Source organism: Lepidothrix coronata, unplaced genomic scaffold (assembly GCF_001604755.1).
Source record: "Lepidothrix coronata isolate B3197 unplaced genomic scaffold, Lepidothrix_coronata-1.0 Scaffold119, whole genome shotgun sequence".
Classification (NCBI taxonomy): Eukaryota; Metazoa; Chordata; class Aves; order Passeriformes; family Pipridae; genus Lepidothrix; species Lepidothrix coronata.
The window spans coordinates 2264305-2281741 of NW_016690299.1; the positions used below are offsets into that span (position 1 = coordinate 2264305).

The following is a 17437-nucleotide window of genomic DNA, read 5'->3' on the forward strand; positions in this document are numbered from 1 at the left end:
CTCATTTGTTCATATTCTGCTCCATTACAACCGACAGAATTCCAGGTGACAAGACCAGCCCAAACTGGGATTTTATGGGACGGATCTGGTGCGGTGTATTGTTAAAAATAATAGTTCCAGACATGGACATTAAATAAACAAAAAAACCCCTACAAAACACAGAAAGGATCAGAAGGAGAAAAGTCAGTTGAACGTGGATGGGAGTGGTTTGGGTTCCAAAAGGATGGAGAGCACTTCAGAACCAAGCTGTGGCTCAGGCTAAAGACGCCGAACAGCCTCCCCTCGTACAGACTTTGGATGGAAGGAGTTTTCATTTTCACTTTTGAACTGGCATAAACGGAGAAGGGATCTCATCAGAATAGGGGTGGGGGGGAAGAAAAAGAAAAACCCAAGACAAGTGGGTTATCCTTTAGGAGTCGAAAGCCCTGGATCAACGGGAGCTTTGCTTTACCTGCTGCATGTTCGTGTCCGAGGGTCGGCTCTCGAGCTCTTCCTGAAGCCGTTGACTCCTCCTCTCCGCCTGGAGTAGCTGGTGTTGGAGCTGCAGGAACTGTTCCTTGGGCACCACGGCACAGCCTTGCTGCTGGAGCTCCCAGGAATGCGGGCTCTGGCTACGCATCCCGCTGGAGCTGGAGTGGAGCATCTGGAGAAGAGGGGGGAAAAAAAACCCCAACCATAAATCACCCACGGGCACGGCCGGACCGTCCAGCCACGCTCCAGACATCAGGCTGCTCCTCAGATTTCTTGTGTGCAACAGAAACAAGCCTGAACTCAGCAAGAGAAGCTCCACAGGCAACTTTTTCCAAGGGGAAAAAAAAAGATGCGGCTACATGCAGTTCTAAGGGAATTTGAGCTTTGATCCACCATTTCAGACCTGAACGATAAATCCACCGAATTTCTGGTGAAACCCGTCAAAGTTTAGTTTAGGTGAGCTTTAACTTAGTCCTTCTTAATTTTCAGTTTTTATTTTAACCTCCATCTCAGCAGCTCTTCTAAAAATAGCACCTGTTTACAAATAAAAGCGCTGAAGTTGTGCTGGTTATTTCTAGTCTTAAATTTAGGATGGAGAGAGAATATTCTCCAAGCACAACAAATTTTCAGGGCCATTTATGATGACTTCAGCAATTTTATTCCATTAAATTCAAAATTCAATATTTAAACCCCTATGGATCTTTCCATATGTTCACTACTAACTGTAGAAGTATTGAGAGCTAAGGAAATAATCATAATTTTCCACAGGAAATAATTTAGATTTTTTTTTTTTTAGACTAAAGTAAAACCCGGGTAAGTAACTCACAGTTGTAAGAGTTTATAATACTAAAGAATTCCAGACCTGCACAGTAAAAATACCTGATGTTTCAGCTTGAATTTGTATAACATCAATAATTTCTTCCCCAGCTGACAAATTCTCACTTGTTGTCCCAAAACTATTACTCTGTTCCCTTAGGAAAAGGTGTGTAAGATTATCTTAGTAGTTTTAATTTCCCTTTCACAAGTGGTTTTAATTTCCTTTCACTCATGGTAAAATTAAGCCTCAATTTGAAGTCATATTTCAATGGTTGAGTTCATCTATAACTATATTTTACAATAGTGCAGCTCTTCTGTTACCATCTCTAGATCTCTGCTGGCCCAGGTAAACAGAAAATAGGTTTACAGGTACTTTAAAATAAAACTATTTGTATTTTTAAGTTATCTGGGGGGGGTGGTTCTCTTGAATCAACTTGTCTGGAAAGGAGCTGTTCTTATCCTGACAATAGAAACGGTGAAAATAATGAGCTTTTTGTGGAATTTCTTTAGGGGTTCCTGTCCTGCTGTGAAGCACACGAGTATCTAATGAAGAAACAGTCAATCAGTGTTAACAGCATCTTAAAAAACAAATACCAGCGAGACAATAATGAAAACAATATAGCCCTGCTGTGTTTATCTGTGGGGGGAAAAAAAAAAAAAAAAATGGAGCAATAATGAACTTGCTAAACTATTGGGATGGTGCCAAGTGGGATCACAGAGCAGTTAATTTAGGGATACACTGGACAGTCTGGTGGAAAAGCATGCAAGTACCAGAGGGTAAGTATGCAAACACCTTCAAACCTCACAGTCAATGGGTTAGTAGGCAGCCACTTTTCATTTTTTTCCACTTTCAAGTTTAACTGTTTTTTTTACTTCAGTCGGGTTATTTCTCTCCATTTTTCAGGCGGTGCCTTAGGAATTTTCAGCTTCTGGGGGCACAGAATCAAATTGCACGGACAGTCCAAGTGAAAAATCGACACTGAAATGAATAGTGGCTCCTTTACTTAAAAAGATGCACGGGATAAAAGGAAAAACCCATTAAAAAGAAAAAAAAACAACAATGTTTTCTCCATGCTATGGCAGTACATCAAAAATCGTTGCTCTACCTTCGCACACTATCTCAGAAAGAGAACTGCACCCTTCTCTGCTACTTCCAACCACTGAGTTCTAGCCAGGTTAGCCATGAACAAAAGGAGAACAGGCACAAAAAGAGAGAGTTAGAAGGCACAAAATGTTACATACACACCTGCCTGGAAAACATTAAGAGGAGGAACAAAAATCCCACGTGCTTGAAATACACATTTTAGCAGAAAACTCAATTCCCTGCTTGGTGCTTATACTGAAGGGTTTAACAGTGCTTGGCGTTTTCCCAAAGCTTAATTAAGACTATATAAATAAAAGCACAGGGAGTATAAACAGTCTTTTCATTAACTTGTCAAAATCTTGTACTTACTAATCAAGTTTTCACAGTTTTATAACCAATTACATCGTATATTCAGCATAATGTTTCCTATTTGCTGCCTTGATGAAAAACATGAAGCCTTTTTAATAAAGTGTCGTAAAAGCCTCATCTGGAAGATGCTCTGATTTACAGCAAAAGCCAAAATTGTGGTTTTCTTTTTTTTTTTTTTTAATGTTATGCTATAAACTCAAAGCCAGGACACCAACTGAGAGACAACTCAGAGGTCTGGGCTGACCTTAAGGCTCACACTAAACACAGTTAAGCTCTGCCCAGTCCAAGGACTCCTCAGAGTTATACAGTTTTAATATCCAGCATAATTTGCAGCCTTTGGAAGAATCTCAACTGAAAATTTCAAGGCATGAGTGGAAACAACAGTAAAATGTATAAATTGTTGGTTTATCACGATAACATAACAAGGCTTAAATTCAGCAAATCACTCCCACAGTAAATAAGAACAGGTTTCTACACTAAGAGCAGCATCACACAAACATTAGTCAGGAAATCTGAGGTGACACGTTTTAGGAAGGAAGAGGGAAGTGTTTGCCTGGCCTCAAAAGCACAGAAACAAGTTTCTTTGCTATTTGCTTTTACACCTGAAGCCTTATGTGAATTATGATAAGCCACAACGTTTGTCACACTCACATCTTGGTCACGAAAGATAAAATTAAATATTAGGAGAGATTAGTTCTTCCAGTTTCAATCTGTTTTCTCTGTTCCTACACATCTGGAAGCTGTTTTGCAACAAATCCACAGGCAGAGTGAGACAGGGATAAAGCCCCACAGTCAACACTGATTGAGAAGTACCTCCATTAACTGATCATCCAGCTTGACTTGCTTTTTCCTTAGCCCTTCATTTTCTGAGCTGGTTTCCAGTTCACGTTCCAGAGAATTCATCTGACTGATCTACCAGAGACAAGAGAAGTTTCCTTAGAGAAATAGCAGTTGGTTATTTTATCTGGGTTTTTTTTTTAATTTTTTCTCCCCAATACTCAAGTCATGAACCATTAAAGACAACTCAAGACTACAAAAACAGGAGTACTTGGACAAATGCCATGCTTTTCCACAAGTGAATGTCACCCTGCAGATGCACAGGGCACAGTCAGTTCCTTGGGACAGGGCTTTGTTTTTTTTTTATAAGAGACAAAAAAAGCACAAAACTGGGAGGAAAAGAACGAAGTTACAGCTTGTCACTTCGCCACCCAAAACTAACCTTCCTGTTTGCAGATGACAACTCCTTCTGCAGCTGCTCACACTCTCTCTTCAGGCTCAGTTTCTCCTGCTCTATGGCTTTGACGATGCCTGACTGGCTTTGATGCTTTTGGTGCTTTAGGGAAAGGATTGTAGATTCCAGCTGTCGGATCTAAAGAGAAGAGCAAATGGGGAAAGATGTTCCAGGTGATCCAAAAAAAAAAAAAAATCTATTTGCATCTATTTCACCTACAGTACTGAGCAGCAATTGACTTTGGATTCAGAGTCCCAGAATGATTGGGTTGGAAGGGACCTTAAAGCCCAGCTCATTCCAACCCTCTGGCATGGGCAGGGACACCTTCCACTAGCCCAGGTTGCTCCAACCTGGCCTTGGACACTCCCAGGGATCCAGGGGCAGCCACAGCTTCTCTGGGCAAATCTGGGGTATTTTTGATACTTTAGCTTTGGGCATCTTGTCCTCCTTTCCCTTTCTCTTTCTTTCCCTCCCTTCCTCCTCCTCCTAATCTGCCTATTACTGCGAGCCAAGAAATTGCACAGGAAGAATGCTGGCAATATTAAGAATCTTTTTTTTTTAAAGAAAAAAATGAAAGGGTTTTAACTGGAAGTGGGACCAGAGAATTAACGGGAGAAGAATTAACGGGATTTTCTTTTAAAGAAGAGAAATATCCAAAGGGTGCTGTGGAGTCTCCACCTCTGGAGATATTCAAAACCTGCCTGGATGTGATCCTGTGCAACCTGCTCTGGGTTACTCGAACAGAGGGTTGGACTGGATGACCTCCAGAGCTTCCTCCCAGCCCCAGCCCTCCTGTGATCTGCCCCCTTGCTCCGGTTACCTTCTCCCTGGAGTGAGCCAGGTCTGTTTTAGTGCTCTGCACTTCCCTCTGCAGCCTCTCATTCTCCTGCCGGAGCAGGCTCTGCTCCCGATGATCCGTCAGCTGCTCCACTCCATCCCAGTGCATTGGCCCCTGCTGGTCCTGCAGCCCTGGGGAAGGCACAGCCCCTTCCAGAACCCGATTCTTAAGACAGACAGAATTGCAGGGTTAGGCCTTAAACAAAGAAGCAGATATTTCCTCTATTCAGGTGGGTTTTACGTGGACTTTTGGTACCTGCAGACTCTAAAGTCGCAGGATTCCCGTTTTCCTCCCAGCCTACACACTATTTTCCCTCCTAAGAAACCCAACGTGCAAAGCCCAAGTGCTTCCCTCCACTAAAATCATGGATAATAACTGAGTGCAGAACAAGTGCACAGAGTACACCACAAAAAAAAAAAAAAAAAAGGCAATTTGTGCTCTGTTTAGAGCAAAATAGGACTCAGTATTATATATTAGTCAGTAATAGCTGTAATTTAGTTCCTGTTGTACCATTCTGAAACAGCCTCTTTTCCATGTGGACATTAAATATTCCTTAATTACAGGGCAAACAAGCCAAATTACTAACTGAACCCATAATACCAATCCCGAGACTGCTGTCTACAACCTCCTCCAGTTACAAATCCTCATTAGTTCAGAGAGGCTGGCATAATTCTCTACCTTTCAAAACTAAGTTGGACTGGAAGTTAGATCCTCAGTCGATTAGTTAGTTAATTTTTATAGTTGATAGGTGCAAACCCATGCATTACCCACAGAATTGGGTTTTTGGTTTTGGCAAAAGGTTTCTTTCAGGGAAGGATGAAAACTCAGATGGATTGACCTTTACATTCGACGCTTAAAATAATAAAGTTTTCTAAAAGTCAGATTAAAATCTGCACATTATATACAATATACAACAATTAAAGCTATCTTTTGAGGCCCCTGAAGCCCTTTACCTTTTCACTGGTGCTCTGCAGTTGCTTGTGCAGTGACACCACCTCCTGTTTCAGAGTTTCCTTCTCCTGCTGCGTCACCCGTAAGTCGGATTTCAGTCGGGACACTTGGAGGTTGGTGCTCTGCAGTGTTTCATCAAGGCTCTGAACCTGTAAAAAGCAGGAATCAGCTTTGCTGGACCAAGATTTCATGTTTGTGGACCAGGTGCCACGTGTGTTTAGGATCTCTGATGGAAGGAGTGAAGGTACAATGCTGACAACCCCCCCTGAAAATGGTAAATTGAGTTTCTCTCTTCAACTCCCTGACAGGAGGGGGGAGCCAGGTGGGGGTCAGGCTCTGTTCCCAGGGAACAAGTGGACAAGAGGAAAATGGCCTCAAGCTGCACCAGGGGAGGTTTAGAGTGGATATTATAGAAAATGTCTTCATGGAAAGGGGTTGTCCAGCCCTGGCACAGCTGCCCAGGGCAGAGGTGGAGTCCCCATCCCTGGAGGGATTTAAAAGCCCTGTGGATGTGGCACTTGAAGATGTGGGTCAGTGGTGGCCCAGGTAGTGCTGGGGAATAGTTGGACTTGATCTTAGAGGGCTTTTCCAACCTTACAACTCTATAATTCCAAATGATTTTCCAACTTCCTGTTCCAAGTTAGCAGCCATCCACCTTGAATACAGACACAAGGCTGCATTTAACAGAGACACCTTCCAGCCCTGAACATTTGCTGGGACGTGCTGGAAGAGAAGATTTCCCTTGAATTATTTATTCCTCCTGGCAGCCCATGGCCAAGGAGAGTGCTCAGCCAAGCAGCCAGATGCTCACACCCCTCTCCTGCACCAGGAGAGCAGGAGCAAAGTTTCTGCAGTATTTCAGGGACAACCAGGCAGAGTGAATTGGCAAAAGTAACTTGGCTGTGGGTGCAAAACAGCATCACTTTTTTTGGGGGGGGAGGAAAAAGTCCCTTGTTCTATTTAGAAGTTTCCTCTTGTCCTTCAAGAACATCACTCTGAAAGCCCATCAAAGCAGCCACTCTCAGCTGCACCACATCTTTGCACACATCAGAAGGGGGTTTTAGGGAAAGGAAGCACTACGAGAGATGCTTTTTATCTAGGGTTATAACAAATAAACAAACAAACAAACAAATCACTATTTTGTACCTTTTCTTGTGAGATGGTGAGCTGTGCTTTCAGTGCCTGACTCTGCTGTTCCCAGGATTTCTGCTCCTGCTTCAAGCTGCTAATTACACTCTCCAAGCAGCTGACTTGAGCTACCTGCAATGAGATTACGCAGGGAAGCCTCACTCAGGATTTTCTCTAACTCAGTTTGACTTTGAGGGTTAACCCAGAGGGAGTTACAGCCACACAAAGAAAGCAGAAAAAAAAACCCTCTCAGCTCCCTCAGCCTGAATTTCCACACAACGGGATCATTATTTATACTGTGCACATGAGTTACTCTGCCCAAGTTCAGAGTTACAGCATGTTAAAGCTGCAATAAAAGTCCAAGAACACTGTCTTCCTTGTCCTGCTGCAGTATTTATACCCAGGCCTCTCTTTACTGCAACGTTTGGAATTTTCTACATAATCAAATTACAGTAAAGCTGTGCTCCAGAATTTAAGATTTCCTCTCTCAGACCAGCTAGGAAAAAAAAGAAAAATCAGGCAGTGGTAATTCAGCCTTTATCTGGCTTGAGGGTAAGGAAAAAAAAAGATCCAAAGTAGTTTTACAGGTTGTGGTGATATAGATAATGATACAAGAATTTTAAGTGATGTGGATTTGCAGTTCTTTCTTACCTTATCAATACATCTGTTCAGTTCCTCGCTCAGGGCTTCTTTCTCCTTCTGCAGCTTTTCATTTTTCGTAATTAAGCTCGAAACTTCGTTTTGGAGGTCAGAGAGATCAGGGCATCTGGGCAGCTGTGGAAAGCAAACCCCTCACAGTTGTGTTTCTGTGCTGTTGCAGAAGTTGGCAAGCAAGTCGTGGGATCATGGAATGGTTTGGGTTGGAAGGGATCTTTAAAGGTTCATCCTCAACTAGGTCAGGTTGCTCCAAGCCCCGTCCAACCTGGGCCTTGGACACTTCCAGGGATCCAGGGGCAGCCACAGCTTCTCTGGGCAACCTGTGCCAGGGCCTCCCCACCCTCCCAGGGAGGAATTTCTCCCTAATATTTAATCTAAATAGATGTGTGAAAATACATGGAGGGAAAACCACTGTACTGCTGACTTCTGATCCTTTCCCCAACCGAGCACTCTGCCTTCTCCCAGGCTCTCCTGCCTTTCCTCACTCCATCTCCTGCCTGTAATTACATCCAGCCACAATTCACTCATTACTGAACAGGCCTCAGCTGCTTTTGCTTTTTGAAGACCATTATCAACCCTGAGCATTGGGTGTCTCAAATGAGTGGTTTGCACAGAAAATGACTTTGTGGAGCCCTGATCAGGGAGGTGACTCATTTGTAGCCTTCATTATCTGTGTTTATTAGCATATATTTACAGCCAGTTGAACTGTGTTTATACAGGAGATAACTGAGCCCTCCAGGAAATCATCTCCACCCGTATCTCCAGATGGATTTAGCAATAGGAATTCTCTCTGAGAGGACATGCTGGAAGAGCTCAGCCCTTAAATGGAGCTATATGGGTATCACCAATTACACAGAGAAATGTTCTCCTGTGGATCCCATTTGCCCTGTCTATTCCTTGATTAGAGCTTTAAATCTCTGTGCTTACCAAAGCTTCTCCCTGTAGATCCACAACTGCCAAAAGATTTTTGGCAAAGTCTAAGTGAGCCCAACCTCACTTGAAACAGAGACTGTTTCAAGAGGAGTTACATTCCCTTATTTTTATGACCTTTCTTTAAAGAAGTTAAAGAAATTAAACTTTTCTCAACCCAGAATACATTAAAAGATGGTGAGAATTATGTGATAGCACTCAAATGGAATCACAAAATGGTTTGGGTTGGAAGGGATCTTAAAGATCACTTCATTCCACCCCCTGCCATGGGCAGGGACACCTTCCACTAGCCCAGGTTGCTCCAACCTGTCCAGCACTACCAGGGATGGGGCAGCCACAGTTTCTCCGAGCAATAGGATGCCATACCTGTTTTGTCTTCTCCAGCTCCTGCTTGAGGATGTGGTTCTCCTGCTCCATCAGATGAGCTTGAACCTTCATCTTTGACACCTCCACCTCCAGGGACGACACCAGATTTGAGGACTGCAAAAAGCAAAGGGCTCAGATTTCAGTTCAGGAGACTCACAGGGTACCAAAGGTTAAGCAGAGGATGCTGCAGCCAGTGAGAGTGGTTAGAGCTGGGATGGCACTGGATGAACACAACAGCCACGCTGGGAAGTGCAGGGAAATACCTGGCATCGTTTTCAAGGTCAACCTGCACGTTTTTACCTCCTGGCTTTTGGCTGCTGCCAGGCCTTCCTTCCTGCCCCACGCAGGAATGTTTAAGCCAGAACTTAGCAAAGCTCAGCTCTGAAACCCCCCACACATCCCAAGACAGGGATGCCCATTCCATAGCACCTGGAAGTCCAATTGTCCCGGTATAATCCTGTACCTTTCTTTTGGAGTTTTCCAGTTCCTGTTTCAGTACCAGTCTCTCCTTTTCCCATTCTTCCAGGGTACATTTTCCCTCTTCCCTCTCCTTTTGCTCGAGCACCCTTGCCAGCTGTTGATTGAGATCCTGCACATCTGCTTGATTTTTGGAGTTCCTCTGGCTCAGTTCTGTGTTTTCAGAGTCCAGCTGTTGGTTCCTGGTCTTCAGATCTGCCACCTGAGTGGGGACAGCAGTGTCAGCTATGACTGATTTTCCACTGGGAACGAGGTTTTTAATATTTCCTTTCTATTAAGGGGATTAAAGATCTGACAAGTGTCACTCCAACAGTGACTCTGACCAATTAATTGGCCTTAATTAGACCAGTTATATCAGTCACCCAGCACAGCACTGTTCCTCCTTCCCTTTGCCATGCTGATGTGGATTTTGAGGGTTATCCTAGTAGGTTATTCTAAGAAGAATTTTCCTCAGCAATACATGAACGTAAAAGCTACTTAAACCTTCTACTTTGGCCAGCATAACAAACCACCCTTAAAATAAAAGTAGCAATCACATGGATAACAGCTGGCAGCATTCCTAGAACCAGCCAGCTGGGAAATAAGCAGAGGCTGAGTCACATCATCTCTATTTCCTATGGGCTACTGCAAAGCATTACCCACAAAGACTACAAAACAAAAATTTAAACTTTATATTTCTAAGAAATAAACTTTCCAAGTTGACTTTGGAAAGGGCTCTCAAGCCTCTGTGAGCTGGATAATTACAGCTGTTGTCTTCTCAGCAGGTCAAACAAGCCTCAAATCAATCCCAAGGAGGTAATAAGAACAGCTGTCAAAGTTTAAATTTATAAAATGGTCGTTTTCCGCTGCCTTTGTGACCATCCAAGGAACAGTTTTTATACAGTGATGGTTTCTAGAGAGAAGGTTCTGGGCTCTGACCACACACCTGCTTTTTCAGGTTCTCAACCATCTTCTGTACAGCCACTTTCTCCTTCCTCACAGCCTCTATCTTTTGCCTAAGGAAAAACAAAAGCTCATTAACATTAAAATCGCTTATGAATATATTAATTAAGATAGGACAAGAGGACACAGTCTCAAGTTGTGTCAGGGTTGGACACCAGGAAAAATTCCTTCACTGAAGGGGCTGTCAAGCCCTGGCACAGGCTGCCCAGGGAAGGGGTGGAGTTCCCATTCCTGGAAGTGTCCAAAAAACACGTGGATGTGGCATTTGGGGACAAGGTTTGGTGGTGGATCTGGCAGTGCTGGGTTAATGGTTGGACCTGATGATCTTGGAGGTCTTTTCCAGCCTTAATGATTCCATGATTTTAAGAATGGGCTGTTTTTTAGCATCGTCAAAAACGATAATTCTGGATATTTATTTATTGGCTCAGCATCACTGCTTTGCATAAGTCTGGCAAGAATTCAACCCTCAAGGTGCCCCATGGAGGTCTTTTCTAGAAGAGAAGAATAAGTTCTGCACTTATCCAAGACCAAATGACTGGAATAATCTGCCACATGTGTGCCTTTCCCTGCCTTTGCTGAAGCACAAATAATTGCATCAGGTCAGCTCCTAAGTAGGTCCTGTGCTTGTGTGTGTTACTGGGTCATCTCAATGCCTACAGCTAAGCCTGCCTTCTAGGAATGGGCAGGGAAAAGGATGAGGAATAGCCTGTCAACCTGCTGGAGATTTCCAACAGCACCATGAAATGAGCCCATTTCAGATTTGTAGAATATCTCACACGCGAAGGAGCTCGGAGAGAAGGGATATAAACCCACTGTACTGCAGCAACAGCCTGAAGGCACCACTGGGCACGTGCCCCACGGAATTCTCACCTCATCTCTTCCCTGGATCCGTTTAGCTCCCTCAGCTTCAGGCTGGAAGCGCTTCCTTCCTCGTTTAACAGAGTCACCTCGTTTTTCAGAACGGCGTTTTCTTCTCGGAGCTTCTCGGCCTCGCGTCTGGGGCAGAGGGAGGAGACAGTGAGAACAGTTCCTGCGTAACAATCCAGGGTGGAAAAAGCCCTCCAAGCCTGAGATATACCTGTAATGCTTCAAAGCAAAGCTACAGTTGGCTTGTTTTGTGTATAAATAGTATATTCATATTTCAAGTTTCTTTAGTAAGAGCGCTCCCCAGTTCTTTAAAAAAGGGGCTCTTTTGGCGTGTTCTTGTATAGTTAAAAATCTAAAAAGCTGCTATATCTTTCAGTCCTTAAGTTACAAATAGCTTCACCCCACAATATGGAGACTGCCAGGAAAGCAAGCTGTTTCCCCAAGTGGAACTCAGAATTCTGGGAACAGCACTGTTGGAAAGTGCCTTTTCTGTCCTCAGGCGACTGTACAGAAATAACTTAGCCACGGTACAACACCTGAAAGAACAATTTCCTCCAGGAAGCTGGTGCTGAACAATAATTAAGCCACTTGTAGCCACTTTATCCATAAAAAAAATAAAAATCCTTGCTGGAATACAGCAGTTAAAAACAAATAGGTAAAACCTATGATACTCTGTGTTATAATGGTATTTACCATATCAAACACCTAACTGGGAACAAAAAGCCACTATAATTCTCTTGTATTAACTTAAATATTAAGGAAAAAGCAGAAGCCCTTTTAGCATTTCAAATTACCATAATTCTCCAGTATTAAGTGAAATACTGTGAAAAATAGGAGCAATTTCAGCATTCCGAGCAACACTCAGGACTAGAAGGGAACAAACGGAGTGAAGTGATATTAGTAAAAGCTAAAAGCAATCTGGAAAGTGTTACCATGGATTTTGGACATGGAAATACAGGGGTTTCTGTATTATAAACTACACACTGCGATGGTGACTACGTCCACAGGACAGCTGGCAGGTCGCTCCTGGTTTACCACTCGGGTTAGGTTGTGGTCAGGGAGAGAAGCCACACACGTTTATTTATTTATTTATTTATTTATTTATTCCAATGGTGGTTATCCAGGATTAGAGGAGTTAGGAGTCCATGGCACTGCTTGCTACTCAAGAGTTAGACTAGAGTGGTTAATGCAGGAGCCGTGCAGCGTGTGGAGCGGTGGGTGGGATCGGGGTTAGTGTGGCTACGGCACGTCGGTGCAAGACTACGTTACCTCAGGATATCAACCTTCTGCTGCAGCTCAGTGCACGTGCTCTGCAAGCCCTGTGTCACCACGCTCCTCTCCTCGCCCTCGCGGTGGAAGGACACGGAGTTTGGGATGCCCGGAGCAGCCGCCTTCTCCTCCTGGTCGGGCTTTTCCACCAACGTCCCTCTCGCCGCGCCGTCGCTTTGAGAATTGTCTTGCTGGCCTGGGAACGCTGCGGGACGTTCTTCCAGCTTCCCACCTCTTGTGTCACTGTGCAAATCTACGTCTTGCTCTTGGACATCTTCCAATTCTGTGATGTTTTGGAGGAGCTGCGTGTTTTCCTCCTTGAACTCGACGCTTTCCAGCTCGCTTTCTTCCTGTTTGCAACGAAGGCTTCTCAGCCTTTCCAGGTTGTCTTCTAGCACTTTATTCCTTTCAATTAACTGCATCATTTCAGCTTTCAGATCCTCGTTTTCCACCTGAATTTCTTCCTGCAGTGACAGAAGTTCAGCCTGTGCCATGGATCTGTCTTCCAACTCTTCGACCCTTTTCCAAAGCTGAGCTATAACGCTTTTCAGGTCACCGTTTGTTGATCCAGGAGTGTGATCCAACAGGGAAGAGGCTTCGCTCAGTTCTTCAGCCTTTTCAAGCTCAACCTGCAGCTTCAAAGCATCAGAAACAAACCCTTTATTCTTAGGAGCTATTCTGCCATTTAGTGGAGGAACCTTCTGCAGTCTAACATCGTTGTGTAGCATTTTTGCTCTGGGAACTTTCTCGAGGTCCCTCTTTTTTGGCAGCAGAGGCACCCAAGAAAGCAGCTCTTGGTTCCTGTCACAATCCTGACTGCCATCAGCATCCAGAGCTGCTTCACTTCCTTGTATCCAACACCCCTGTGCCTTGAGTGTGTGGCCGCCCGCTCCGGCTTTCGCACATCCTTCCTCCAAATCTGAATCCACCTCTGTCAGATCTTCCAGGTCTGTAATGTCAGCCTCCAAAGGTGGAAGGACATTTGAATCCATTCCCTTCTCTGCATCTTGACAATCACTGGGCAACCCTTCAAAACTGGGATCTATTCCCTCTGGTTCTGAGCCGGAGTCGGAGCAGCCGGGACTGGGAGGTTGTTCCTGCTCCACAGCTCGGAGCTGGTGCTGCAGCCTGAGGATCTGGGCAGCCATCCTGACATTCTCCTTCACAGCCTGCTCGTGCACCTTCTGCAGGCTTTGGAGAACTTCTGCATCATCCCCCAGAGGTGCTGTACCAGGGTAAGAAGCAATTTTGCTCTTGGCTTTTGCGTACTCGCTCTCCAGGGCCCTGTAATGGCTTTGTAGGGCGGAAAAACCACGCGCCTCCCACTGCAGTTTCTGTATTTTCCCTTGAAGGGCTGAGATTTCCAAACTCATCTCTGCCTTTTCTGTCTCTGCCCTTGCACAAATGTCTTTGTTTAAACTCTCCAGAGCAAGAAGTCTGGAGTTGAGCTCCTCTTTCTCTTGCTTATACTCACTGTCCAGTCTCTCCAGCTTTTGCCTAACCAGCTTCCCATTTTCCTCCACCATGGATATTAACTCGTCTTTGTCCTTAAGCTCTTTTTCATGGTCGTTCTGGAGCTGGGCTATCTTCTCCCTCAGCTTTTTCTCCTGCTCCTCGGCAGCGCTCCTCAGGTCTCGCAGCTCCTTCTCGAGCTGCTCCCTCTCGCACACCAGCTTGTTCACCTCTTCCTTGAAGTTCTTCTCCAGGAGATCTCTCTCCTGGGTCAGGGCAGAAGAAACAGCCTTTTCATTTGCCAGGCTCTCCTTCAGGTGCTCGTGGGTTTCAGCGACCTCCTGAGCAATCTCATTCCTTTCAAACTCCCACTGGGATTTCTCCTCCCTTTGCTGCTCAGCGAGTTCACGCAGCTCCCGCTGGTAACGTCCTTCCAGGCTTTGGAGGGTTTCTTCGTATTTGTTCACAAGCGTTTGTGTGTCCACAGAAAACTGAGTTTGTGCATGAGATGCTCTTCTGTTATAGTCACTTGCCATTTTATTCCTAAACACGGTCAATATAAGATATTACTAAACTCTGGGCTACCTCAAAGAGATTCAAAATGGCTTTTTGAATAAAACAAGCTGGAAAAAAAAAAATCCCTTTTTCACTGAGTTTTGTACTATTGCACGGGTGTTTCTGAGAGCTAACGTTAAAATTGAGGCAATTTGGTGAAACTTCAAAAAGGAAAAGCTTTGGAAGAGTGTAACAGCTCATGAAATGTCCTCAGAAAAGGTTTCATGGGCAGTGTGTGCCCTTTCTGTTCCTGTGCTGAGATTTGTGGGGGTAGATGTTTTTACCCTCATCTCCCTCGTCACCCCAGGATGGTTTTAGTTGCTTTTGACACGTGATGTTGGCTAAAAAACCATTTCCCAGCCATCCCTTTCTTTCTTCAGCAGAGAACTCTGAAAACCCAGATGTTTTAGAAGGACAAAGCAGGGATTTGTAAAGCACAGGGATCCTGAACAGAGCTCAAGTTAATCACGCCTGGTTATGCTTTAACACCATTGCTGCCTCTGGGCAAGCTAAAAATTAATATAAATACCTGCTTGAGAAAGGTCAGAAGGAAAAAAAAAACCAAAAACCCTGGTGAGCAGCCCAGTGTTGTGGAATAGAACAGGGAACAGCAGTGTACGGTCAGAACACTCGGAATTAGGTGCCATGGGTTCGTCTGCACTAGGCCCAGCTTGGACACCACGCCAAGCCACGGAGGTTCAGCACACCAGACACTCACCTCTCCTCCTCCAGCTCCTGCTCGTGCTTCCTCAGCAGCTCCTGCTGCAGCTCTTCCTTCTCCAGGGCGTGCACCTCCGCCAGCCTCTTCAGCTGCTCGTGGAAGCCGCGCTCCAGCTCCCCCTTCTCCTCCTGCAGCGTCTGCACCAGGACTCTCATCTTCTCTTCCGCCCAGACACCGTTTTGAATCAGTTCTTCCCGTTCCTGGCTGAACTTCTCGTTCACCTGCTCCAGTCTGGCCCTAACATCCTCTTCGTGCTCCTGCCTCAGCAGTTCCTGCAGGTTGGCTTTTTCCTCCTCAAAACACACTTGTAACTTGTTTTTCTCGTCGCTGTGTTTGCTGTCGAGCTCTTCCTGCTGTTCCCTGAGCGCTGCTGCCTCCCCCTGCAGCTCTGCTATTTGATTTTTGAGGCCAGTGATCTGCTTTTCCATGACATTCATCTCCTCGGAGTACTTCTTCCTCATATCCTCTTGCTCCTTTTCCCAGTGGGCTTTTGTCTCGTCCAGCTGCTTTTCATAGTGGCTCACCTGCAAAAGGAAAACAGGGTTGATTCATTCATTTCCCACAGAATGTTCTATGGAGATGTCTTCCTCAATATTTCCGTATCATAGTTTTATATATTCATTTTATTGAACATTTTGATTTACACATCATCATCTTACATTGATTTCCCTCGCAAAGCTTTATTTCTTACTGGGATCACAGAATCCCAGAATGGTTTGGGTGGGAAAAGGACCTTAAAGACCATCTCATTCCAGCACTTACTGTGTCTTCAAGCTCCTGTTTGAGGTGATGTAGATCCCTGTGATGTTGCTCCTTCATTTGCTCAATGGCCATTTCTGCCTCTATGCTCATATTTAGTGGGTTACAGTCTTCTGAACCAAGTCCTTTAGAAATAAAAATTAGATAGTAATAATTTATATTAGAATAAAAACATTACATAACATATAAATATATAAAATTCTCAACAGAATTATTTCGTCAATTTAAATTTGCTTAGGCAGCTACTTGCAGCTCTCAAATTCCCATCACAAACACAGACAAAGTGACTGAAAATATTAATTTCGGCTTTAAATATACTCCAGCAGTCATATTCCAAATTAACATTAAGTATCAAAACAGAGGTGGTGATCAAGTCTCACTGGGAAGGTTTTTATGGAACTACCTCCCAGATGTTATCATCAACCCCTAAAACACAGATCCTGGTCCTAGTGGAGATGTTCTTTACCTTGGTCGGGCTCGATCCCGCTGTTGCCGTGACTCTTCACATCGATGTCAAACTCTTCCGAGAGGGAATTTTTCAGGGAAGGCCTGAGCACTTTGCCCTGGGCACGGTACTCCTCCAGCTCCGAGTGCAGCTCATCGATCTGGTCCTGCAGCTCCTGAGAGGGAGGAAAGGGAGATCTGAGCGAAAGGAACCAAAGCAGCTGAGCATCCAACCCATCAACCATGAGACACTTAGGTGGGAATTACAGTAGGGAAAGACTTGTCAATAATCCATCATGCCATAGTCATCCCTCCTATCAGCAAAACAACAAGGGAGAATGGTTTCAAACTGCCAGAGGGAAGGGATAGATGCGATATTGGAAAGGAATTCCCAGCTGTGAGGGCGGGGAGGCCCTGGCACAGGTTGCCCAGAGAAGCTGTGGCTGCCCCTGGATCCCTGGAAGTGTCCAAGGCCAGGTTGGACTGGGCTTGAAGCAACCTGGGCTAGTGGAAGGTGTCCCTGCCCGTGGCAGGGGGTGGAATGGGATGGACTTTAAGGTCCCTTCCAACCTAAACCATTCTGGGATTCTGTGATGATTCTACGATGCAAAATTCTCAAAGGTGAAAAAGTATATCGTGCTCCAGGCACCTTTCACTTGATTCCTTCTTCCTGTGACCTTTTATTAAACAGCAGGAACCTTTACAAAGAGCCAAAAAACACCTCCTCAAACGCCATCTACTTGAAAAAATAAAAGAATCAAATCAGAAGCAAAAGATCAAATCAGGAACGAGATCCCCTCATTGCTGCATTTACCATCTGGTACTTCTGCCCCTTTGCCAGAAGAATATCCCGAGTGTTTGTGCCAAATGCCGTGCACTCCGCTCCAGGAACAGCAGTTATTGAGGGAAATAACTCCCTGAATGTGTAAACACAGAATTCTGCAGATCTGAAAAGGCTCAGAAAGCGAACCCTGGGTAGTGATTTATATCAGCCCTACTCAAAAATAGAACAATCAGCTGCGAATCAAGAACTTTCAATCCAACACCTATTCCCAGACAGTTTTTGTTTGTAAACTGCAACTTCCCAAGAGAGCTGTTTCTGATCAGACA

At 44.7% G+C, this 17437-nt stretch overlaps 1 protein-coding gene across 7 annotated transcripts in view; it reads right to left on the reverse strand.

Annotated features, from left to right (window-relative positions):
* The window catches only part of NIN (ninein), a 63552-nt gene that overhangs the window by 11289 nt on the left and 34826 nt on the right, over nt 1–17437 (reverse strand). For 4 of the 7 annotated variants that reach the window (XM_017825511.1, XM_017825509.1, XM_017825507.1 and 1 more), the window contains 15 exons: nt 16350–16503; nt 15887–16008; nt 15122–15648; nt 12397–14391; nt 11131–11256; nt 10244–10313; nt 9305–9520; nt 8842–8955; nt 7540–7662; nt 6907–7020; nt 5763–5909; nt 4792–4974; nt 3960–4109; nt 3554–3652; nt 452–643 (listed from right to left, as the gene is read on the reverse strand). In XM_017825511.1, the coding sequence (XP_017681000.1) occupies nt 452–643; nt 3554–3652; nt 3960–4109; nt 4792–4974; nt 5763–5909; nt 6907–7020; nt 7540–7662; nt 8842–8955; nt 9305–9520; nt 10244–10313; nt 11131–11256; nt 12397–14391; nt 15122–15648; nt 15887–16008; nt 16350–16503 (4332 nt within the window). Of the gene's footprint in view, nt 1–451; nt 644–2393; nt 2455–3553; nt 3653–3959; nt 4110–4791; nt 5005–5762; nt 5910–6906; nt 7021–7539; nt 7663–8841; nt 8956–9304; nt 9521–10243; nt 10314–11130; nt 11257–12396; nt 14392–15121; nt 15649–15886; nt 16009–16349; nt 16504–17437 lie in introns of those variants that run through there. The other 3 variants (XM_017825512.1, XM_017825514.1, XM_017825513.1) reach the window with 3 other exon arrangements.